The following is a 25,445-nucleotide window of genomic DNA, read 5'->3' as shown; positions in this document are numbered from 1 at the left end:
ATACATATGATGAGCCGTTCTGCATGCAATTATCAATGTCACCATAGCTGTCTAAATATGCTACAGTGATCCGCAAAAGTGGTAAGGTGAACAACCCAGATAGTTATGTACAACAGCAAACACAAATGCTATAAATCAGGTATCTTGTTTTATCAAGATATACAAATGTGCTGCTAACCTGGTGATAGAGTGTTAGATTCTGCCACCCTTACTCATACAGTAATACCTTATTCTGCAAATGGTTTCAGAGTAGCAGCCGTGTTAGTCTGTATTCGCAAAAAAGAAAAGGAGGACTTGTGGCACCTTAGAGACTAAAATTTATTTGAGCAAATAAATATATGCTCAAATAAATTTGTTAGTCTCAAAGGTGCCATAAGTCCTCCTTTTCTATTCTGCAAATGGTGATACTGATTTCAGAGGGCATGAAGTACTACTTGGTGTGCATAAGGATGGCAGAATCTGGCCCACAAAAAAAGGCCAGATTCTGTACTTAGACCCTCTGCAGTCAGTCCTAATGAAATCAGTACAGAATTTGGCTCAAGATGTTTACCAGCAGATAGTGCTCACATTGAAGCCAATTCCAGAAGGTTATTTGAAATTATTGTAGCAAAACATTGCAGGCAAAAGCTGGCATCAAGAAATAAAGACCAGTTATTCTGCTGAACTTTTAAATGTTTATTTTGCATTGACAAATACAACACACACACATTCAATACACCAACAGCCTGTGTATTGAATGCCAACAAAATTATAGCAAAAGAATTCTACCGAACACCACAGTTTCTACAATGTCTCTGACAGAAGTACATCATTTTATCAAAATAGATCTTTGAAATACTACTGTAGTGAAATTTACATATATTTAGAATAATATGGAAGGCATCTGCAAAAAGGTATAGCAAAAATATCTTTTTTTCCCCTCAGAACCAGATAAATGTGAAAACAAAACAAATCCTTACATTTCTGATAAAGATCTTTGAATTCATTTAAGAAAGTGCTTCAGTTGCCAGCCATGTCACATCGCCATGCCTGCAAATAGTGCTTAAATTATTTTGCTATAAACAAATAAGATGCAAATAATCTATCCCATTTTCTTGTTTTATAAAATGGTCTTCTTCATATTTCTGCACCCAAAGACAGATATGATCCCCTTTTCTCTACATTAAAAAAAAATAAAGTAACTGTTTTAATAACAGGAGTTCAAGACAGATGAGATTATTCTGAGCATTATAATGCCCATATCTGGATATCTGGTTCCCTTCAACAATTAGTTTAAACTATCTTTACATTTCAGCAGTTCTTATATTGCCATTGCATAGCTCATTGTTAGTCTATATGAAAAACTAATGTTTTCCCAGTGGCCCCTTCAGCAGAAGTGGTGATATTAGGACAAAAATTACTCAATTTCATAGACTTTTTGTACCCTTGCTACACTACACTAGAGAAAATTGAATCCTATTGTACCATGCTGCTGTTCAGCTATTGACAGAAAAGTCCAGCAGAGCACAATTCACTCAAATAATTGAGGTCACTCTGATTCATTGTACAAGGGACAGATTTCTGAAAAACGGCTAATGTGCATAAACTGAATGAGGCTAAGCTCTTGAACAGAAAAACAGGCTTTTAACATACCATTCTTTTGGCACGAAATGGCACATGGCACTTTTTCAAAGAGAGTAAGGGATAATTTGGTTTTATACAGCATCTTTCTCACTCAGTATTTCCCAAAGCACTTACCATTAATGAGCTCGACACTAGTAGGACAGATGCTGTGTAGGCACGTGGTCATTTTACTCAACGTTATCTCCTTGTTAGACAGTAGACCTTGTTTTTTTCAGATTGAAAATGTTGGCCAGGACATTGTATTTCTAGTTTATTGTATTCTGTTCCATTACCTAGAAGGCACTGAATGCAAAATTCTGATCTCAGTTACACTAGTGTAAACCTACTGTAGCTGAAGGGTATGTTTCAGATTTTCAGAATATCAGCCAAATTCCGCTCCTTTTTGCACCAGTGCAAACCTACTGAGCTGTGCCTGTCCAAGCAGAATTAAGCTCTATGTCTTCTTAGACATATTGTATGGATGTGCATAACTAACTATCCTAATATGCCTTGAAGAATAATGGATCTGCTTTTAAAAGGTGTGTCCGTCTTAGGTATGACACTAAATTATTAAGATAGTGCTCTGATTGGATCACATTAGTCTAAGTAGTGTCCTAAGAGCAGCTTTCATTTATAAATGATCTATTTATATAACTATTCCTGAATCAGCCTTCTTTTTAATGATAGGCACATTAATATGAATATAACACATAACTTTCGCAAGAGGGACATCACAGAAATGGGCTAAGACAGAAATACCCAGACAAAAAGCATGCAAACCAGAAGGGAGACTTGCTAACTGGAAAAAAAAATGCTTTCGATGTCACAACATGCTGCCTTCCTCACTTAGACTGCTGTTAGATGTGTCCTCTGCCCTGTTACTGGAGAACATCATAGATCTTGGGTTAATTAGTCTCATTGGATGGGTTTTGTACATCTGTTACATATTCAGGAGTTGTTTTATTTTTCCGAGTAGCTATCTAGCTTTAGAGATACATGAGTTGGTGAACAGCTGTTCCTAAGAGACTATGAATGAAAACAAGAAAATCACAGTGAGCCACAGAAGGCCACAAAACATTTGATGGAGTTGCACTTTCTACAGGTGTATGTGATGAGGATTTAGGAACTATACAGGAGTTTTTCTAAATGATATTTTAATAGCTGAAAGCCTTTTTAAATGTTAGCAAGGCATTTCCCTTTTTTCACTAGCCCCAATTGTTATTACCATTCATTTCAAGGGAAGTTATAAGTGTGTAAAGTAGTTTGAATTAACCTCCTGGTCAGGTACCTAAACCTCAAAGGAACTAGAACCTGTCTAAACCTGTTTGGCCCAGCTCTAATGTAACTCTTTGAAGTACAAGATGAACACAAAGAAACAACTCTACCAATAACCAAGTCTACACTTAACTAAAAAATAAGTTTAAAACAGGCACATTAATTCAGGGCAAAAATTACAAAACAAAAACAGCAGAAGACTGTAAAAGGTGACTTCACAAGGTGGCAAACTAGAGCCAAACTATTAAGACTGATTACCATGAACGTAGGCTAATCAAAATCTTATTTACAGACTGCTGCTCTCCTACCTTTTACATTCAAAGTGGGAATCTATTTGTTGTGATTATTTCTCTCTGGTGTCCTTGCAGGCTGACTGGTTTGTTTTCCATTGACGCAAGCAATATGCTGCTTAAATTGGGTTTACATCTTGCTTTATTATCATAAAGTCATTATCCTCTCTCCTACCACTACACTATGTAGAAGAAACATTACTTTTAGGAGTCTCAATGTCCTGTTTCCAAGCTAATGGCAAATTTCCCATTGATCTCAATAAGAGGAGGATCAGACCCTTAGCATTAGATTCATAAGGAGGCCATAGGCATTGTAATGCTGAGTGTTACCACACCTAACTTTTTGGTGCCCCGCCGCCTAGTGGAATTCACAAACCCACGTTAAGCACAATGCAGGGAGAGAGTAAGGTGCCTAAAAGGGATTCTCAGAAGCCAGTACCCTGATTAGCAGGGAGTTGCATAAACAAGCCAATAGGAAATGCTGAGGACAGGGGTGCGGCCTAAGTCCCACCCTTCAAAGGGATTTAAGCACTGGCCAGAGAGAGATGCCTTCCTCCACACAGGGCTCAAGCCATGAACTCCTCTCCTGGAGTTAGGCACCCAAGTCAGCTCAGCCCTTTCTTGCACAAAAAAAAAAAAAAAAATTTTTTTTTTTTTGAGGAAGGTGGAAGAAAAGGTGGTGGTGCCCACATTATACCCAATAGCCCAGCAGGTTGAGCAGTCCCCCAGCTCCCCTATAGGCCTTCACTTGACCTGCTAACCGGAGCTAAAAGATGAGTTGCCTTGTGTTGACTGCTAGTTTAACCCGAGTTAATAGCATATCTCTTTTTTTTGCAGTGTAGACCTACCCTTAGTGATTGATCCAAAGGCCATTGGCTTCAATGGGCTTTGGATGCAGTCCTTGATTTCTTCCTTATTCAGTCAGATATGGGCTGAATAAGCATGTTTATTTTGTGTCACTGTGAAACTGAACAAGAAGGCAAGTAGATTTAAAGTAAAACCAGTGGATTACAAAATGTCAAAGTACCTGAGTGTAATTTACACTATTTCTTGAATTATCGTTGAGATGTCGGAGTCCTGATGTCACACTAAAAGTAATCACCTCTGAGGCTTTGATATACAATAGTAACTGCCAGTCTAACTCCAGTTAGTTTTCTTTCTTGTCTGTCATGATGGTGAAGATTAGACACAAGGACATGAAAAGTGATTAGCCAAATGCTTTCTGGCTGCCACCTCAGATTTTCATATTTCATGCTATTTCAATGTGTACCTACAGACACGGGAAGATTAGTTGTCATGAATGTTATCCTTACCTACAAGAATATTTATAGTAGCACATTCCTAATATTGCCCATTACCAAACCACAGACTAGTGTGATACCAAAAAATATATTTGAATTTGATTTTAATTTAATTTGAATCTAATTTTTCCAGTAGATTATACAGTGCTGTTAAGTACAATTATGACATTTTAAAGGCCTTATCTGCCCAATGGTTTTTCATACTCTAACATATGAATGCAGTTATTGTACCAATCCCATGTACAAACCTCCTTTAACTCCAATAGAAATTCCATGGCTGAATTTAGACATGGTATAAGAAAATGTATCTCCACTAATCTCAGCAAGCTTGCATTTATGTGTAACAGACCAGAATTTGGCATGTATATTCTTGCAAACAATTTCATAGAGATCTAATCCAGCAAGGAGGCCATTAAATGGGACAGGTTAGAGGTTATGGGACCATGAAAAACTGGAGGAAAAAAGGGGAGTTAGTAAAAGATGGTCAGACAATTCAGCAGAAACGTGAGTCCTTATAATCCAACCTGAAAATTATTCCAGGAAAGATCTGACTAATGAGATCCTCCAGTTGAAATCTGACAATGGGGCTTGATTTAAAAAAAGAAAAAAATTCCAAGGTTGTCATGTTTCTGAAAGCTGTATTTTAGGAAAAAGCTATTGTTTCTTGGCTGACATTTCATATTGTGAGTGACCCACCCTTTGGGAGCTTAAGTAAATAAGTGGTGCTGTGTATGTGGTGTGCCCACCACCAGAGGGTAGCTGAAAGGTCTTTCTGTTCCCAGAATCATGACCTTCACAAATAAAACTGCTCTTTGAAGGTGTTGGGTGAGTTTTTTGCTATGTGAAAGGGGTATCTACTGTGAATAGTTAAGGTAGACTACATCACCATAGTGATGGGTGCTTGCTGGGTGTTCCACAGGTATTACTTGTAAAAAAAAAAAAAAAAAAAAAGTGCTAAGTTTATCTTTTTTTTTTTAAAGCAGATTGTACATTTCTGCTGTTCCCCAAAGCCCCCTCTCCTTTGCAGCAGGTGAGTTTATTCTTGCATTCACTAAAAATCAGTAACTACCATGTTAAACCCATGTAGCACATAAGACTCTTGCTGCCTTTCCGCACTTGAAAGAGAACACTATTATTCTACACAAAGGCATTGGCAATTCTTCTAACAAATCACTGAAATCTAAAGACAGGGAAGGACTCCTATTATTTTCCCCCTCAAGTCTCTTGCATTTTCCCCAGAAAAGGAGGTAGGAATGATATCTGGATCTAGCCGATAATCTTAGAGTCAAAATTAAGTACAGGAATGAGTCTTTTCAATAACTTAAGCTGTTGAATCTGTGCCTCAAATGTTACCTGACATAAAAATTATTGATTCTTCTCCTTCAAAGAAAGAAAAATCCCCAGAAAACATGATGTATACAGCGGAAAAAAAGTCATATTCTTTAGCTTGAATGGTTTTAGCTGTGGATCAAAAAGCGACCAGAATTTTAGGTAACTGTTAATAATAGACCATATTCCTTTGTTTATATTTATGTATTGTTGGCACACCGGATACATAATTATCTGGCATTCTAAGTCCATTCAAAAGTACTACTATGCTGTAGTTAGTTATGCAGAGACCGGTATGCCACAGATGCCCAAATTCACAGTAAGGCTTAAAGAAAAGGAGTACTTGTGGCACCTTAGAGACTAACAAATTTATTAGAGCATAAGCTTTCGTGAGCTACAGCTCACTTCATTGGATGCTTAAGACTACTTGTCAAAAGTAGTTTGCATGCAAGGTGTATCAATATTCTTTCACGCTGCTGTCTGTCTGATTTCATCTGTTAACGTACTAGGTCGCCCTGTCCATCCATTATTAGAACAACTGGAGATAGCATTTGCTACCTGACAAAACTTTCGGAGGAGAATTTTTCTTAATAGCAGATAAACCCAGGGGTCCAAGATCTGGTTTAGTGAGGCCAAGCGGACAGCCGTCAAGAAGAAATTACATTCTTTCTGCAGTTCTATGCTTTGAACTGTGTTGTCAGATGGCTTGCAGTGTTCAACCGATGTGTGACTGAAGATCATTTTCAACATCATAATCTAAGAAAAGGTGAGATAAATGTGTATCATTAAAAATAAACCACATCCATACTTCTTCAGGCAGGTATGTCTTATGAGAGAGGGGCCCATCAGATTAGAATCTTCTGATCCCCTCGTGCTACTTCCCTCAAATCAAACCATGATCATGGAAAATAAAGAATGTCCCCAGCGAACTTCATTCAAAGAGGCCTTACATTCAGTACTCTCTCTCTCTCTGTGTGTGTGTATTTACGTTGAGGATGTGCTTCAGGTCACAGCAGTAATGGGGGGAGCGAAAGATCTTACCCTCCACCTTGTCCACTGGTTTGATCTAATATATCTGGCACTGATATCAGCCAGGAGCCTGTTATCTCCCATCTTTAGGACATGGCAGAAGGCTAGATGAAGTTGTACTGGTGGGAGATGTACTGATCTAGATTAGGAAGTTGCAGATCTTGGGAAATCAATTAAAAGAGCTCATTCTGCCACCTCCACCCTTACCCATGTTGCTAAATCTAGCTGGATAATTCATATTGAGAGAAGAAACTTCAATATAATACGAGTTAATAAGGTACAAAGAATGATAAGAGTGGCCATTTGACCCCTAAGTATTTTAGATGGTGTGGTTGAGAAAAGGTAGGCAAATTGTAAAATCATGGGCATTTAAACATACTTTATGCAAGCGTTTCCATGACCAACATATCCCATATGTTACAGTACCTACCACCCAAAATGGGGCCAGAGTGGCCATGCCTCTGGCTACTATAACATGTCTGGCAGCTGTCAAAAGAAATTTCAGCAGTAGACTGGCTTTTCTTGATGTGTTACCACTAACTACCCTAGGTAAAACAATAGCTATTAATTTGTAGAAAGCAGCCTAGGAGCTGAAGATCTTCAATCACACTATCTCCCAGAAAATCTGTACTCCAGGGCAGTCCTAACACTTGTATTTCAAACTGCCAGCTGCTAAACTAATAGCACCATCATAGAGAAGTGTCAGTGATCCCCTTAGACCTTGGGGGTGTTAGATAAGATCTGTGCATTACTTGGTATTGCTTATTGAGATGGTTGGCACAGATAGACATTTGCCCTCGGCAGATCAATTTTCCCTGTTGGTTTATCAATTGCCACAAGGCTTGTGGCTTTTAAAGACTTATCAATCGAAGGCTGTAATATAATAATTCAATCAATCAAAATAATGCTTAGCACTTCAAGAGCCCTTTGCATCTCAGAGTGCTTTATAGACATTAATGAAATAAATCTTGTGACACAGAAGCATCATTAGCCCCATGTTACTGAGAGGGAAATGAAGGTGAATAAGAGTTTAGTTCATTTGCCCAAGGTTATACAGGAAAGAGGTAGAGCTAGACATAGACTCCAGCTTCCCAGTCCTTTGATTAATCCACAAGACCACAGTTTCTCTCTCTCTATTGTTTTCCCAGGATATATATATTAATTACCAGAAAAAAGATGATGAGAGGCTCTCTATATGGTGATATATCATCCCTCGGCCCACGTCACTTCCTGCAGCCCCCAGGCCTGGAACGACAAACTGCGGCTAGTGGGAGCTGTGATCGGCCGAACCTGCGGACACTGCAGGTGAATAAACTGTCCCAGCCTGCCAGCAGATTTTCCTGATGGGCCACATGCCAAAGGTTGCCGATTCCTGCTTTATATAATTCTGAGAACTAGTAGGCACATTTTGAAGGATGTCAAATATGTATTTATTTTTCCATGGTTTAGTTGGTATCTACTTTCTGATTTTTTTTCCACTGAGATTAGCTGCTTTTATATTTAGTACCATTTCAGAGACACTTATTATAGCTCCATTATAGCTAAGGTCCAACATATTACGAACTGTTTTCTAGGGGCTATAAATACAAGACAAAAATTCTTTGAGTATAAATTTGGCATATAAGTTTCTGCAAGGGCGTTTGGATTACATTTGCATAATGGAGCAATGCCTACACTCCAGTACTTGTTTGTAATTAAAAACTAAGATACTCAACCCTTTAAAGCAGACACATAATGAAAGACAATCTTTTCCCTGAAGAAAGTGCATTCTAAATAGGTCACACTGGCAGAGGGAGAAGGGGAGACAGAGACAGAGATGATGCAAGCTCCTTGGGGCAGGGATTGTCTTTTTGTTATGTAGTTTCACAGCACCTAGCTCAGAGGGGGCCTAATCCATAATTATGTCCCCTAGGCACTTCTGCACATCAGATAATAAGTGTAGCAACTTGCCAAAATCACACAGAAGGTAGGGGTGAAGCAAGGAATCGAATACAGGTTTCCTGACACCCAGGCTGTTTCCCAAATACTCAAATACATATTTCAATTCTAAATGGAAATCTGTACTTTATGCATGGCTATCCCTGTGCAAAAGACAGAATCAGCTTCTTCCATGGCATCATCTGTCCCAGTCCTGGAATTTACAGAGGATCAACTGTGTATCTAGGGAACAAAGTGGAGGCAGGAGAAGAGACCAGAGAGGGGGCACAATTCGCCCCCTGAGAAGTCCTGCAGGGAAACTTCCAAAACTTAAAGAAGCTTGAGGCTACATTGCAGTTTGTATGCCTCATTCCCTATTCTTGCACTATGGAGCTCCCCATTAGAAGAGTCCCAGTCTAGAGCTGTGGAGTTCAGAACAGCACTGTTCCATTGGAGCCATGCTGCCTGTGAGCTGGAGCTGGTGCAGAGGCATGATGCCAACACATGGATGGGTCAAGAACCAACTCCAACATCCCAGAATTTCACAATTGGCCCCCCATCACTATAATGGGCCAAACCCCTGCCCTGGACATTCCTTAACTTTGGGGAACTTTGGACCTCAATATAGCAAGTCACGCTCAAGGGTGTCAGATGAGAAATATTTCACAAATTACTGCATATCTCAAATCTCCCCAGACTCAAAGTCCAGTGTCTTTCACAAGGAGAAGCAGACATAGCTTGACTTCAAGGACAGCAGCATCAGGTCCAGCATAGTAAGGAAAAATATGCAAACCAGTATCAGCAAGATAACTATAATTCTTGAGTTTTCCAGTCTCAAAATGATTGAATCAAGTTAGATTTAATAACAGAAAACTTTAATACAGCCTAATTTAATAACTGAAAACTAGGGTCCAATCCTACAAACTCTCCAGTGGGACATCCCAATTTCTACCTATCCCCTTGATTTATGTTGTATGTATAGGAAGAGGACTGCATTCCTGATGAAAAACATCAGTTCTCCCTTGTATTTATTTTACTGTCTGGCTATTGAATTGTAGTAATCAAGATAAATTAACAACAGAATGAAAGCTCTATTTCAGGACAAGAGATAAAAGAGAGGAAGTCATTCTCCAGTTGTACAGAAACACAGGTGTAATTGGAGTTAAAATTTCCATAATAATTTTATCAAAACACCGCTCTGTATTAACATGGTGGTTTCAAGTCTGTTTGAATTAGTCAGGAACGATTTTGTATTATGTTGCTTGGCCTATTAAAAAATATACCCATCTTCCCCAATCAGACTGAAATCAAATACATTCAAAATATGATAGTGTGTAACACTTTAGGTTTGTGAAATACCCTCATTGTAACACTAGCACCATATTCAGCTTCAGACACGAGGCTTCTGCTTACAGAAAATAACAATGTACTAAATGAACTGTAAGAAAAGCTCGTAAATTCTTTGCTGTGAATCAGTGGGTCATATCCTATTTAGGCCTCACTCCCCTGCCAGCTTGGAACAGCAGCATGCATCTCCAAGTTCCCAGAACTGCCCCAGTATGTGCCTGATATTGTATGGTACGGGTACTGTGGCCATCTAAATCTGGCCAAGTTTGACACTCAGCACCACAGAGAAGGTCTGCTAATTTTCAGCAGCTGGGGGGAGGGAGTGTTGCAGGGATATATCTGTGGCCAAGTAAGGGAGGAACCAGATAGGGGACAGAAGACTGACTTCAGCTACACCTTGGAAAAACAATTAAAGAAATGACTGAGCAGGTAGAGGCATCTCTTGCCTTCTTGTACCAGTATACTGCACTCCTGCTCAGGTGCTGGCATTTTAGAGACATAGACGGTAGACAAAGTGGGGCAGAGGGACAACCGCTTGTATTATGTCAACACATTGCAGTGTTCAGTGCTTTTGGGACTGATGTACAACTGGCTTTAAGAAGCTGCTATTACCAGGACAAAGTGCCCTTGTTAGAGTTTTAAGCCACACACACTTTTGTATTTCCAGGGGCCAGTGAATTGTTGTGCTGCCATGAGAAGTTTATACACCACAGAAAGCGTTGCCAGCTGCCCTAGAAACTGCATTTCTGAAGGTCCAGTATTAAACTGAGACCACAGGGTCCAACCAGGCTAAAGCTAGGAGGTAGATCTTCATACTGGCCCTTGACAGCCCAAGTGGCATGGGTGGCCATCCCCAGGCCAACCACCTTGGGGTCCTTTCAAGTATAGCTATTGCCCAAGAGCAAAGCAAATAGGGTACTGTCTTGGGATCCGATAAGCTGAGAGAGTTTGCAATGATAATTAGCATAATATAATTATCAGGCTTAATTCTGCCTCAGTTACACAGGTGCAGTTCCTGTGGGGCTTGATGGGAGTAGCATCTATGTAACTGGGTGCAGAAATGAGCCCAAAGGATTTACTGGTAGGTTATGATCCTTGTTTTAAGGTGATAAGGTGAGAGGTAGCTATGTATGTTAGTCATAGGATACTGCTGGACATTATAGGGCAAATCCAACCCCCCATCTTCATGTTGTAGAGGGACACATGGAAGCAGACCTGATTCCCCTGCAAAAGGGTTGGTGGCAATGGACACTCGGGGCTGGTAGGGGGAAGTGTGCATGAGAGCATGGATGGAGCAACTCCCTTGTTCCTCACAGAGCTCTTCTTCCATCTCTGTGAAGGCTGCCTGAACATGAGGAGACAGGACAGAGGAGTGGGAAGGGCTGGAGGATATGCTGCTACATCCTGCAAGGAAGCCATGTATGGGTTCGCAGAGGCTACTCCATGGAGACAGGACTCCCCTCCCTCTGCTCTCTTCCCAGCTACTCCTGCCTAAAGACTGATCCCTCTATGCACAGATGCCATCAGCTTCTCCCCATGCCCCAATATGGCTCCTAAGAGCAAGGGCATGGTTTTGTCTAAAGAATCCTCGCAAATAATTAAAAATTACAATTCTGGAGGATGGCTGGATAAAACTAGTTAAGTGGAGCCTCCAGAAGTCAAGAAAGGTCGCCAGTAGTTTTGTCCTCAATGATCACCAATCACATAGGTTTCCAGAAGCTGAGTTCTCAAGCTGAAACATTAGACTTAGCACAAGTTTGAATTTGTCTGTTTTTAAATAGAATGAATGCTCTTTTAAATTGCTTTATTTTATAAAGTTGTTGGGAGTCTTTGAGCTTTCATATATACAACATGTTGTGAGTACATATTTAAAATTAGACTGGACAGATCATTAGTAAATGTATAATACACAATATGTAATCTTGTGCTACCAGGAAGATGTACTTGATGACGTAATAGCTTTTCATTATCTCTAGTGTCCATGATTCTATGTGAATTGCCCCGTCGCTTTATATAGTTTATAAAACCGGGTGATTAATTTACATTATTATACAAAGTGTGGGCTAGATCCCCTGTTGATATAAATCTCCGTGGCTCCAGTGACTTCAGTGATTTACACCAGTTGAGGATTTAGCCCTGTAACTTTTACAGACTTCAGTTAAAATTATTTTAATAGGCCAACACAGAATTCATGGAATTATAACCTTATATGTTGTTTAAAGTGAAATTTCCAGCAAAGCAATTTAACATTCCATGGAACAGTGGAGTATTATGTAATATAAACAAAACAGATAGCAACTGGCACATGAAAGCAGATTCTTTATAAATACAGTATTTTATCTGCCAATTTATATTGCAATTTCATGAATTCTGAGATCACAGAACAAGATTAAAAGATCAAATACTGATCCTGAAGAAAATAACCTGAATGCTGGGAATGTTAATTAATTACCGTTTGGTTTCCATTTGCTGTAATGTATGCACAGAGACATATTTAAATCTCATAATTATTATTTGTGTTATGGTGCAGTGTACCCGTTGTGTGTACACATTTGCTGTAATGTACACAGAGACATATTTACATCTCATAATTATTATTTGTATTATGCAATGCCTAATGACCCAATCAGAACAAGGCCCCATTGTGCTAGACTCTGAAGATGCTCAATCTAAACTGTAGACAACTAATGATAAGCGGCTTTAAATAAAGAGTTGGAGAAAGTAGATGGGCGGGAAGAAGAGGGTCACAGTGGTAAGGTCATGTGGTCATACAGTGTAACCCATGTGCTTAATAGGGAGATATCTCTTTAGGACGGGGAGGGCAAACCATGCCCTTGCGACCCCTTAGGAAGGGGGAGGGGAGAGGGCTCCATGTGCTGCCCTTGCCTGCAGGCACTGCCCCCCTGCAGCTCCTATTGGCTGGGAATGGGGAACCATGGCCAATGGGAGCTTTGGGGGTGGTACCCTCAGGCAAGGACAGAGTGAGGCGGAGCTACTGGCCCCACCCCAGCCCCTAGAGCCACTGCCGGACATGCTGGCCACTTCTGGGAGTGGCATGGGGCAAGGGCAGGCAGAGAGCCTGCCTTAGGCCTGCTGCAGCCACTTGAGGTAAGTGGCGCCAGGCTGGAGCCAGCACCCAGGCCCCCTAACCGTCTGCCTTGAGCCCCCTTATTAGGATATAGATATTCAGGCCTGTCTGTAAAGGCCTATACTTTAAGAATTTAGGTGGATTCTTATCACTTAACTAGTTATAGAAGTATAAAAGAAAGAATCAAAATCACTGTCTGCCGTGTAAGGTCCTTCTCTCACTGTGACAGTCTGAGGCCCTGTTCTAAGGCTAAGGCCTTTTGCTAAACAACAGAGGCAGCCATAAGCTGGGATGTGAGCGGTCAGCTCCTCACATTCCAACCTAGTCGCATTGAAATAAGGTGCTATTGGGCTGTTAGGAATACAATCCTCTCCTGATAGTGCCTATCGCCTCCAGAGACAGGGAAGTGCCTAGAAGATGTAAAAGGAAACTTAGTTTGATAGCATCCTGTCTGGCAAGAACTCACCTATCAATAGCTGGGATGTGAAATCCTCACTTCTGTATTGTTTTGTCATTATAGTTCCCACTTTGCCATTGTTTGTCTGTATAATCTCTGTCTGCTTCGGTGATTGTTACTGTCTGCTGTATAATTAATTTTGCTGGGTGTAAACTAATTAAGGTGGTGGGATATAATTGGTTACATAATCATGTGACAATATGTTAGGATTGGGTAGATACATTTCAGGAAAATGATTGGTTAAGGTATAGCTAAGCAGAACTCAAGTTTTACTAAATAGTCTGCAGTCAATCAGGAAGGGAGTGGGAAATGGGAACAGGGAATGGGGGTGGGGAAATTGGAATCATGTTTAGCTAAATGGGAACAGGGACACAGGTAAGGCTCTGTGGTGTCAGAGCTGGGAAGGGGGATGCTAAGGAAGGAAACTGGAATCATTGCTTGCTGGAAGTTCACCCGAATAAACGTTGAATTGTTTGCACCTTTGGACTTTGGGTATTGTTGCTCTCTGTTCATGCGAGAAGGACTAGGGAAGTAAGTGGGTGAAGGAATAAGCCCCCTAACACCCCTCCCACACGCCGCATCCCAACCCCTTGCCCTAAGCCCCTTCTTGCACCCAACCCCTTGCCCTGAGCCCCTTCCTGCACACCACACCCCCTCCCACACCCATGCTCCCTCCTGCACCCCAACCTCCTGCCCCAGCCCTACATTCATGGCCCTGCATACAATTTCCTCACCCACATGTGGCGCTCGGGCCAAAAAGTTTGCCCACCCCTGCTTTAGGAAATCTACTGGGTGGGGTAGGAACGAGTTGTGTGTGGTTCACTGTTGCTAGGCAGATGCACAATTAGCCTTCCACACTCAGAAGTTTCTGGAATTGGGTTTGGTAGTTTTGGGTATGCTCTGTTGCTGGGCAAGTAGTCAGGGCAGTGGCTTTGCAAAAGGCTATCTGTGGGTTGGGAGAAGCTAAGCCACAGGAGCAGAAAGCAGGCTGTTTTCCCCTAACCCTGAAGCATTTTGCAGCAGGTTAGTGATAATGTTAAGCCTCCAACAGGGAAGCCCTGGCCGTGTTAATTATAGAAAGGGAAACCTTTTTTTTATTTTAATTGTATACTTGGAATGTTGTTTGATTTTAACCAAATTATTTTAAATTGTCTCAACTAGAATGATTCACCAACTTTTATCTTATTTAAATGTGATGATGGGGAAAGAGTCACTTATTTTGCTATTTTCAGTTTTTTAAAAACTTTTTTTTTAAAATCTAGATACTTAACTGAGGGGTTGGTTAATTGGTTAACTGACTAGCTAACTGAGTGATTGTAGCACAGGTAGATGATTCCAGCTGGAGATTTCTATAAGCAGGTGAAGGGAAGATGTTGTTGCAATGCTTTTGACTCAGCAGATTGTATAGATTTTGGTGAGCAAAGACTGTAACTGAGATTCAGGTGAACTCAATCTTAGCTTTTGGGAACTCCAAGTTACATCTCACTGTTTTTCTGTGTTTATATTTAATTTGTTTTCTTTCAGTTTATGTATAACTGAAGATAATGTATGTGGATTATAAAGTGGCCATGTTATGTTGTAGAAATTGTAATGTTTCTTTCTTTATAAAGTTGGTTCTTAAGAATTACATTTCATTCCTTTTTGTTCTCTTTGGATTTGAATGTGGGAAGGTTGACCCTGTGCAATCCTTAGTGACTGAATTCTGGGTGTCCAGGTGCTTTTCCATGGAAGCTGGGGGGTTTTAGGCAGTGGAGAAGGACAATGAAGTAAACTTCTAGCCCACCCAAAGGTTACAATAGCCTGTTTCATGGACAACTTACTGACTGCAGCTTCCATTAATTTAGTTTTATTTTTTTAAAGACTTCTGCCCATGATTATTTCCAGTTTTATTTAAAATTATATAAAATAGACTTAAGCCTCTACTGCTGTCTAATTTTAAGCGATAACAATACAACAACACTTCCCCTATATCCTCCTTTTTTAACTAAGCCTTCCCCGGGGTCTAGGCACTGTCATCTACCTGACAATTCCTCTACATTTCCCATCATAAAGGACTGATGTCCAGGGCTTCTGAGGACCTTGCTGTTCCTTGCCTGTCCCTCACCATAGTAACCTCTGACTAACCCCATTTAGGGTTGCCAGGCATCTGGTTTTCGACTGGAACACTGTCAAAAAGGGACCCTGGCGGCTCTGGTCAGCACAACTGATTGCGCTGCTAAAATTCCGGTTGGCTGCAGCGGCCAGCTCTGCACGGCTACCAGAAGCGGCCAGCATGTCCTTCTGGTTCCTAGGTGCAGGGATGGCCAGGAGCACTCCACTCCCTAACCATGCCTGCGATGCAGGTGCTGCCCTGAGTGCCGGCTTCGCAGCTCCCATTAGCCGGGAACTGCAGCCAATGAGAGTTGTGGGGGCAGCACCTGTGGATAGGGGTAGCGTGCAGAGCCTCCTGGCCACACTTTCGCCTACGAGCCAGAGGGACATGTCGTCGCTTCCCAGGAGCTGCCTGAGGTAAGCGCCGCCTGGAGCCCACACCCCTCACCCCCTTTCAAATCCCAACCCCCTGCCCCAGCCCTGAGCCCCCTCCCACACCCAAACTCCCTCCCAGAGCCTGCACCCCCTCCCACATTCCAACCCCTTGCCCTAGCCATGAGCCCCCTCCCACACTCTGAACCCTTCAGCCCCAACCTGGAGCCCCTGCCTGTATCCCAAACCCCTCAGACCCAGTCTCACCCCAGAGCTCGCACCCCCCAGCTGAAGCCCTCGTCCCCCCATGCCCCAGCCCAGAGCTCCCTCTTGCACCCTGAACCACTCATTTCTGACCCCATCCTGGAGCCCGCACCCAGTCCATACCCCCTCCCACAGCCCAACACCCTGCTCCAGCCTGAACCCCCTCCCACACTCCAAACCCCTCATCCCTTGCCTCACTCCAGAGCCTGCACCCCCAACCAGAGCCCGCACCCCATCTTGCAGCTCAACCGCCTGCCCCAGCCCAGTGAAAATGAGGGAGTGAGTGCAGGTGGGGAGAGCAAGCGACAGAGGGGAGGAGGATGGAGTGAGCAGGGGGCAGGGTCTCGGAGAAGGGGCAGGGCCTTGGGGCACGGGTGTTCAGTTTTCTGCAATCAGAAAGTTGGCAACCCTAACCCTGTTTCCAAGAGAGAGGCCTAAAATATAGCAGTGTGCATGTAAGGGTTTTCATTTTATAAATATAATGAGTTGTTAATAAGGGTTTTCAAAACTCATTAACAACTGCGGTTTACTCAAAAAACCCCAAAACAACAATAACAAAAAACCATTAAGCCACAGACTACAAATATTTTGCCAAAGTCTCTACAGCATAAACACATGATTCTGGGAGAAACTGACTTTTTAAGCTGGAAAGTACTCACAAAATGTTCAGAATAGTTGTTTCAATGCAATTATAGATAAAAACGAGTAATGTAACTGGGGTTTCAATGAAAGCCACTCCTTTGGGCCTATGTTTATGCAGGATGTCAGACTAGATGATCATAACAATCCCTTCTGGCCTGAAAAAAAATCTTTTTTTGAGTTAACCCTTTAAGGCTAATTGCTTTGTATTCCAAAGTATTGTATGCACTAATTAAAAGTGTAATCATGACAAATATATTCCAGCAGATAATTTTTTTAAAAATTAAGAATTGTTCTTTAATGATTACTCATAATGTTAAAACTATTTATGCACCAAATTTAAGTCTATCTATGCTAGGAAAAGAGGGACAAGGCAATTAAAAGGCAATTCTCCTTTTAGTGCACATAGAAGAAATTCCATGGGAGTTAAACACAAACATCAAGGGAAAAAATGTTCTTTTGATTTCCTATCTATGGGCTATGTTGGGCCTGATTCTGATCTTCTTTATGATGGTTTTACTCTGACATGCTACTGACTACATAGAGTTACTCACAATTCATTCTGAGAGACGTGAGATCAGAATCAGGCCCACTGGCTCACACTAGGAACAATCTTTTTAATTATTTATTACAAAAAACCCACAAATTGTTCTGTAATGCCTGCTCTGAACTTTGGGACTATGAATCCAAGAGGGATACATGTTGGCATAGAGGCTAAACACTGGAGAGAAGATTTATGGAACCGGGCCCCTGGAAAATTCATGAAAAGTTTTGAAGTGAAAAACCAATACAACTCATTAATTCACTCTGCGTATCAGCAGAGTCCCAAGCAGACACGCAGAAGAAATAAGATAAAACAAATTCAAAGGTCTGCTGGCCAGTATGTTTTTAATTGGCCCTGCCTTTGATTTGTAAAGGTTGGGTTGGCTGCCAGTTCAGCATTCAGTGCTGACCATTTTATAGCAAAATGTTAGAGGATCTCTTTGCCTTCTCTCTACAGCTCCCTGAATATTTTCTCATAATATCAATGATGTTTAAAAGCCTTAGATGGTCTGTCCAACTTCTGCTGTGATTGTCCCATTTTTCTCCTCGCTGCATGTGTGTCTTTTGCTCTTGACATAGATGCATTAAGTAAAGTGGAGGGCACCCTTACAGTATAAGTCAAGTAGTTTTGTCTTTCTGCTTTTAATTTGCAAAAATGTTATTTAAAATAAATCAGCAGGAAGCATAGAGGAGGGGATATTTTTTGTTGTGTGTGTAAGAAAGAGAAAAGGCCATTTTGCTTAAAAACGTATGGCTTGGTGAAATAGACTTGCGAGATCTTCTACCTTTTAAAGAGAGGATTGTGTGTTCCTCTGCATTTGGAAAACACCTATCACATTTTAGGCACTAGCTACATAATAAGAGTAAAAGAAAAATATGACAAATAAAATGGAAGTAATTTGAAATTGCTTTAGCTCTGTATTCAATATACGGTACTAGTGAACAAGGAAGAAGTAATTAAATGTAGTCTTTGGCTTACTTAGTTTCACAGTCTTTAATGACAGAAAACTCCCATGTTTCAAAAGATGGATCTGTTCTTGTCTCTTATAGCTTTAATATTACACTAGAAAAGGTAATAAAGCGGCAAGAAAAATAAGCTATCAAGATACACACAATAGGGCTTTAATAGTATTGATAGTGGAAGGAGACATCTGGTATCTGGGTGAGCATAGAGATTCTGGCTGTATAAACACTCATTAGTGGCCAGATACCAGAAACACTTATGCACATGACTAAATTTTCAGTTTATGGCCCTATATTAACTGGTCAGGTTAAGAATCAACTAGTTTATTGACCCTCAAATAATTAAGGGTAAGGACAAATATTATTTTACATACTGGGAGTGAAATCCTGGCCTATTGAAGTCAGCTGCAAAATTCCCCTTAACTTCAAAAGGCCAGGAATTCAAGCTTGTTAATGCGGGTGTTGGGGCAGAGTTAAGACTCCACAGAGTTTTGTAGCCTGCTGTATATCCTAGTCTGTTTCATGGCAGCAAAAAATGACAGCCACCTTGAATGTCCTTAAGGGAGAAGTTTCTGTGGCTGTTTCTAAAGCATTTAAATCTTAAATTTTAACTAGAAAAAGCCTATTCAAATCGGCTTTGAGAACAGCTGCATGAACTCCGGCTACTGAAAGAACAATAGTGAGTATGGATGGCCCTATGGGAAAATGCATGAAGCCAAAGTGCGGAGTATCCTGCATAGCTCTCCTGCCTTCAGGCCCCATACACCTTGTGCAGTGGAACCACATCCACAATCCACATTCTACAAGGCTGAATAGGCTTCTGAATGGAAATATTCAACAAGGAAGCAGTGACAGCGGGTGATAGTGCACCTCTTCGGTCAATTCTAGCAACTATCATTCGGCTCTAATTCACTATCATGTACTAATGTGCTGCATTAAATCCCGTGAATGTAAAGATACCTTACTGCTTTGAGGGCTCACTACAGCATTTGTTCTTAAATTGCTGCTGAGATGTGAGGTAAGATAGTTGGTTTTGGTATGAATTAGAAAAGGTGCAGATTTGTAGAGAGCAGGATAATCAGGATGCTCTGCAAATACTGGGTTTAATCTTTAAATATAACATTTACTGTTCTGTGAAGTGACTTGAGATCCTATTTTATTATTCATATTAGGACAAAGCCTGCTTTCCTTATTGAGGCCATGATTCAAGAAAGCATTCAACTTTAAGCACACGCTTTCTCATTGACTTCAATTTAGGATTTAGGTACCTGCTTAATTTAAACATGTACTTCAGTGCTTTCCTGAATAAGGATCCTTTCCTGAATCAGGACCTAAGAGTTTGAATCCAAAGCCCAATGACATCAATGTGGATTTTTCCATGAGCTTCAGTGAGTTTTGGATAAGGCCATAAGTTTCTACTTAGTTTCCCAGGCAAACTCTTGATGATGCAATTGTTTTTGAGCAAAGGCTTAGTAAGGATATTGGGGTTTGTTCCATCATGTATATAAACTCACACTATGCCTCTGAGATATGATATTGTAAGAAAGCAATAGTTTAGTCTGCAGAAGAGAAGAGTGAGGGGGATTTGATAACAGCCTTCGACTACCTGAAGGGGGGTTCCAAAGAGGATGGAGCTGGGCTGTTCTCAGTGGTAGCAGATGACAGAAAAAGGAGTAATGGTCTCAAGTTGCAGTGGGGGAGGTCTATGTTGGATATTAGGAAACACTATTTCACTAGGAGGATGGTGAAGCACTGGAAGGGGTTACCTAGGGAGGTGGTGGAATCTCTATCCTTAGAGGTTTTTAAGGCCTGGCTTGACAAAGCCTTGGCTGGGATGATTTAGTTGATGATGTTTCTGATTAGAGCAAGGGGTTGGACTAGATGACCTCCTGAGGTCTCTTCCAACCCTAATATTCTATGATAGCCAGCTCAATGCTGAATACTGAAGTATGAGACTCTCTGAGGCTATCATGCACTTAGACGGAATCTTTCATCCCAGGATCCCAAAGCACTTTGCAGACATTAAGTAATGAAGCTTATGTGTATTGTTTATCAATGTCCTTCACAAACCCATTCCAAACATTATGTAAAAAGAGGATGGCCAATCAAATAAGGAGGAGACATTGGGCTTGACTGGCACCTTTCTCTCTTCGGTGAGAAAGGGAAAGCAGATAGTTGTGCTGTCCCAGGACCAAAGCAGAGATGAAACGGTGAGAGTCCCACTCTGATCCCTGGATACCCCTTGGAAGGTGCAAGTTACATCCGCCCTTTCCCGGGCAGTGTATGGTCTCTTTGGTGCCAGCTCAGCTGTGCTGGCCTACATGTTGGGGGGTAGAGCCAAGGCTCTGTCCCCTCCGAGCCCCTGCCTGCCTACTCCTTGTCCACCTGCGGTGGGAAGGGGAAGTAATTCATCATCAGCCATGATGCAGGGAATCAACTGAGAGGGAGTATCTTATGCCCCCTTATTCTCCTGCATGACCATATAGGCTAACTTCTGAATGAGTCCACTGGGAGTACTGGGGGCAATACACAGCATAACATATCTATTTTAGCTTGCCAAGAGGTGCATTTACATTAGAGGCAGAGCTGTCCACCAGCAGTTCTTTTCTGGGGTCAATTGGCTTATTCAGCTCCTCTGGCGTGGCAGCAGGAGGCTATGTAGCTTTTAGAGGAGCTGATTCAATATAGTGGAAAAGACAGTTAATCACTAACTGCTGATATCAGACACTGAACACATGATGGGGGGAGGGGCAATGTTAAAAAAAGCAATCATATCTAAATTGGGCATCCTGCATGCCTGTATGGTCAAATCCAGGCTACCCTGGTGCTGTTAAGAGTAAAACATTGTCCTGTCTGTCATTTAGAAAACAATTTCTAGGTTTGCAATATGTTTACTGATTTCACAAGCCATTAATGATCTCTGTACAGCTAACATGCAGAAGTTGCAGGGGGAAGCAGGGTTGTTTTAAAATTTTCCTGGAATGTTATTAATTTACAAAAAATAAAGTCATTGGGCAGAACTAGCTCATTTCTAATGCTAGCTTATTTACACTGAATATTCCAGTAGCACTACTAGCTATTCTTCCCATGGTAGCTGCACTAGTCAATGGTAAGGGCCAAATCCTCAACATTAGTACATGAGCCATGTACTAGCATGTGGAGATCTGCAGGGCTCTCTGTGGGGTAGGAATTCTCCCTACCAGACCATGGAACAGCAAAGGAGTCAGTGAGGCCCACAGGTTCTGGAACTAGCTGCACCGCCTGGCTCCAAGTGGTTTCCATTATATACAGGGTTTACAGTTTGATTCAATGGCTCTCAGCATCCCCACTATAAAAATTGTTCCTGGACCCCTGCTGTAGGCAGCCCAAGGTGGTAGTAGGTCCCATAGCTAGTTACACCTCTTCCCTTCAGAGACGCGTGCATGCATACACATCGGAACATGTCTGGTGGGTCTAGGTGCTGGATGCTCTAGCACCATTCACAATTCTATCCTGTGGGGGCAAAGTCCCCGCCATTCTTCATAGTGTACAGTGCTACAGATATCATCCCCTCCCCCATCCCTTGGACAAGTGCAGCAGAAACACACACATTCTACATTCAGGGCCCTCTGCTTCTCAAAAGGGGTTTGTACCAGATCAGCAAGGAAGGACTGAGCAAGAAAAGAACAGAAGAAGAAGAATGGGTAAAAGTTGTGTGATTAGCCTCTTTAAAAAAAAGAATGCTAAAATGTTGCAGTGGTTACTGTCATCACTACTTCTCTGAAAACAGCCAAAAATATGGAACAGCAAACAACCCTTGAATGAAATAACTAGTGTAACAAGTGAGAGGTAGCTAACGGCCCAGTTCAGATCATCTTTCTCAAAGCAGTGGAGTATGTGTGCCTACAAGGTTGGTGCAGAAAAAAGACATTTTTCCCCCTTCAACATGAAGCCCCCATCACAATAAGGCTTCCAGCAGTACACACTTCCTCCCAAGATCCTGAAGATAATTGATAGCCTCAGTACTTAGTGCTAGGTGCCTATTTCACCATCTCTAGGCTTCTCAGTGCTCCAGGAGCTAGATCCCTTGCTGTGGTTGGATGAGCAAAAACATCCCTGCCACATTTCATAGTGCAGAGAATACAGAACTGCTCAACCTGCTCTCTGCTATCCAGGCAGCAGAACCACACCAGTCCTGGTGTGTGTTGACTCTGCTAACACCAGTCTTTGGACGATGTTTTGAATTTTCAAATCCCCCATCAATCTCCCTCTTCTTTCCTTTCACTCACTCATTACCTGCCTGCCAAATACATTAGTGTCTCTAATCTTTTCCAAGACCCACATTCTTCCTTCATGTTCCCAGTTTCTTTTCTTCCTTCTTTGCAAAGCCCTCATCTCCCTAAACATCCCCACCTATCTTGTCCCAAACCTTCATTCTGCCATCCCCCCGGAATGTTTCGCAAATGGCCACAGCCTATGACAGCCCCCATTCTACACAATCACAGAAGTATGATAGGTTTCAGAGTAGCAGCCATGTTAGTCTGTATTCACAAAAAGAAAAGGAATACTTGTGGCACCTTAGAGACTATAAATTTGCTAGTCTCTAAGGTGCCACAAGTACTCCTTTTCTTTTTGAGAAATATGATAGCTCATCTAGTCCAGTCCCCTGCACTGAAGCAGGACTATGTAAACCAGGGTTCTCAAACTGGGGGGCAGGACCTCTCAGAGGTCGCGAGATTATTACATGGGGGGTTGTGAGTTGTCAGCCTCCACTCCAAACCCCGCTTTGCCTCCTGCATTTATAATGGTGTTTGTTTTTAATTTATAAAGAGGGGAGGTCGTACTCAGAGGCTTGCTATGTGAAAGGGGTCACCAGTACAAAAGTTTGAGAACCACTGATGTAGACCATCCCTGACATGCATTTGTCTAAACTGTTCTTAAAAACCTCCCATGACCAAGACTCCATAACCATCCTGAGTAATTTAGTTCAGTGCTTAACTACTCAAGAAAGTTTTTGCTAACATCTAAGCTAAATCTCCCTTGCTGTAATTTAAGCCTATAACTTCTTGTGCTGTACTCAGTGGGTAAGGAGAACAATTTATCTCCCTCTGCCTTATAACAACCTTTTATGTACTTGAAGACGGTTATCAAGTCCCCTTTGGTCTTCTCTTTTCCAGACTAAAAACCCCAATTTTTTTTTCTTTCCTTGTAGGTCATGTTTTCTAGGCCTTGAATCATTTTTGCTGTTCTCCTCTGGACTTTCTCCAATTTCTGCATATCTTTCCTGAATTGTGGTGCCCAGAACTGGACACAATACTCCAATGGAGGCCTTATCAGCTTCTCATCAAGATTTTTCTGAACCTCCATTCCCCCCTTAGCCTTCTCTTGGGGAGGGGGGAGGACTGTCCCATATATCACACTCACCCCTGCTCAGTTCCTCAAGAGGACCCTCACACAGGTCACCCCAGCTCTACTAGCTCTCCACAGTGAGTTCCCTTGTATGTCTACCTCCCATCCTCAGCTCCCCTTCCCAAGGGGTCCTCCCATACTTACTGTGCCCTGCACCTGCTCCTATCCCCAGTACGTCTCACCAAGGGATCCCCTTATATCTGTATCCTCCTACTCAATTCCCTTCAACAGGGTGCACCACCCTCCACTTGTTTATCTCCCCTACAAAGCAGGCTGAAAGTTGGGGGACACAATGACAATGTTTTAGGGAGTTGGATGTAACAGGTTTGCCCTCACCCCCGCCCTCACTGTACTGTAACCATCACCCCCCATTCTCTGTGAAAGAATGCTGTGGGGTTAGCAATATCACACAGCAAATTAAAAGATAACCTACCAACAGCGGTGACCAACAAGCAAAGAGAACACACATGATCCCCAACAGCTGGACCAGTGTTTCCATGGTGATTCTCCCCCACTGCCTGCTGGACTGAGATGCTGAGGGTTTGGTCCTGCACCGAGCCACTAAAGCTTTGATCGTGGCCAAGTTACACGCCATGGTGACGATCAGAGAGCAAAGTCCCAGAAAGGCAAAGGCTGAAGCGAAGAAGGTGTTGCCCGCAACGGGGTTGTCCCCGGCCTGGATGAAACACCAGGTGCCCGGCCACTGCAGGGAGTACTGCCCTAAGCCAGCTATGGGCAGGAGGGCAAAGACGAACGCTGCCAGCCAGATGCAGAGCAAGACAGTCTTGGTCACCCGGGTCCGCATGTGGCTGGCGTACCAGTGAGGCGCTCTGATGGCCAGGGTCCTTTCCACGGCCATGGCACTGGCGATGAAGAGGGGGCAGAGGCCGAAGACGGTCATGCAGAACCCGAAGAAAGCGCACAGGTTGCCCGAGGGGTCCAACTCCTGCCAGTTCCTGTTGGCCTGATACACGGCGATGACCACGGGGCTGGTGAGCAGCTGGCCGGTGAGGTCGGTCAGCGCCAGGGAGCCGATGCACAGCAGGAAGGACTTCTTCCGCGTGTTCTCCGTCTTCTGGCAGGCGCGGTACACCAGCAGCATGGCCAGGGCATTGCCCACCGTGCCCGTCAGCATCATGCTCAAGGGGAACGCCACCGAGACCGAGCCGCACCCTTCCGCGGGGCGCGCCGTGCCGTTGCCGGCCCCCCGCGTGGCGCCGCCCCACAGGCTGGGCGCGGTGTGGTTGGAGCGGCCCCCCCCACACAGCTGGGGGCGCGTCATGCCGCCGGCTTAGCGCGGGAGCGGAGCCGCCGCCGCCGCCGCCGCCCAGCCCCGGCCGCGCTGCCCCAGCCCATGGCGGGGAGCTCCGGCTCAGTGGGCAGGAGGGACCAGCCGCCGAGCTATAAGGCAGAGGAGGCGGGGCCCCGGGGCTTCATTCATCCAGTTCTGCTGGGGGGGGGGGGCGCCCCTCCCCTGAGAGGCTGGCAATCGGGGCGGCTTGAGTCCGGCAAACCGGCGCGACGGGGGACTGCTGCTGGCCGCGTCCTGC

At 42.9% G+C, this 25,445-nt stretch overlaps 1 protein-coding gene across 1 annotated transcript; it reads right to left on the bottom strand.

The window, feature by feature from the left end:
• Window positions 1–654: 654 nt before the first annotated feature.
• PTGER3 (prostaglandin E receptor 3) lies at window positions 655–25,188 on the bottom strand. The gene is made up of 2 exons (XM_038413526.2): window positions 24,329–25,188; window positions 655–6,553 (listed from the first exon to the last, which is right to left on the bottom strand). The coding sequence occupies exons 1-2, from the start codon at window positions 25,175–25,177 to the stop codon at window positions 6,266–6,268; spliced, it is 1,137 nt and encodes a 378-aa protein (XP_038269454.1). The 5' UTR covers window positions 25,178–25,188; the 3' UTR covers window positions 655–6,265.
• Between the last annotated feature and the right edge of the window lie 257 nt (window positions 25,189–25,445).

Source organism: Dermochelys coriacea, chromosome 8 (assembly GCF_009764565.3).
Source record: "Dermochelys coriacea isolate rDerCor1 chromosome 8, rDerCor1.pri.v4, whole genome shotgun sequence".
Lineage (NCBI taxonomy): Eukaryota > Metazoa > Chordata > Testudines > Dermochelyidae > Dermochelys > Dermochelys coriacea.
Note: the sequence above shows the minus strand (reverse complement) of the source record. Positions and strands in the feature narration are given on the sequence as shown.

Bases quoted from the DNA above. Each gene is read 5' to 3' on its own strand.
- PTGER3 (XM_038413526.2), bottom strand. From the start codon at position 25,177: ATGACGCGCCCCCAGCTGTGTGGGGGGGGCCGCTCCAACCACACCGCG. The intron at 6,554-24,328 runs GTAGGTTATCTT...ACCTTTTCTTAG, and splicing joins CTTGTTGGTCACCGCTGTTG to ATTATGATGTTGAAAATGAT.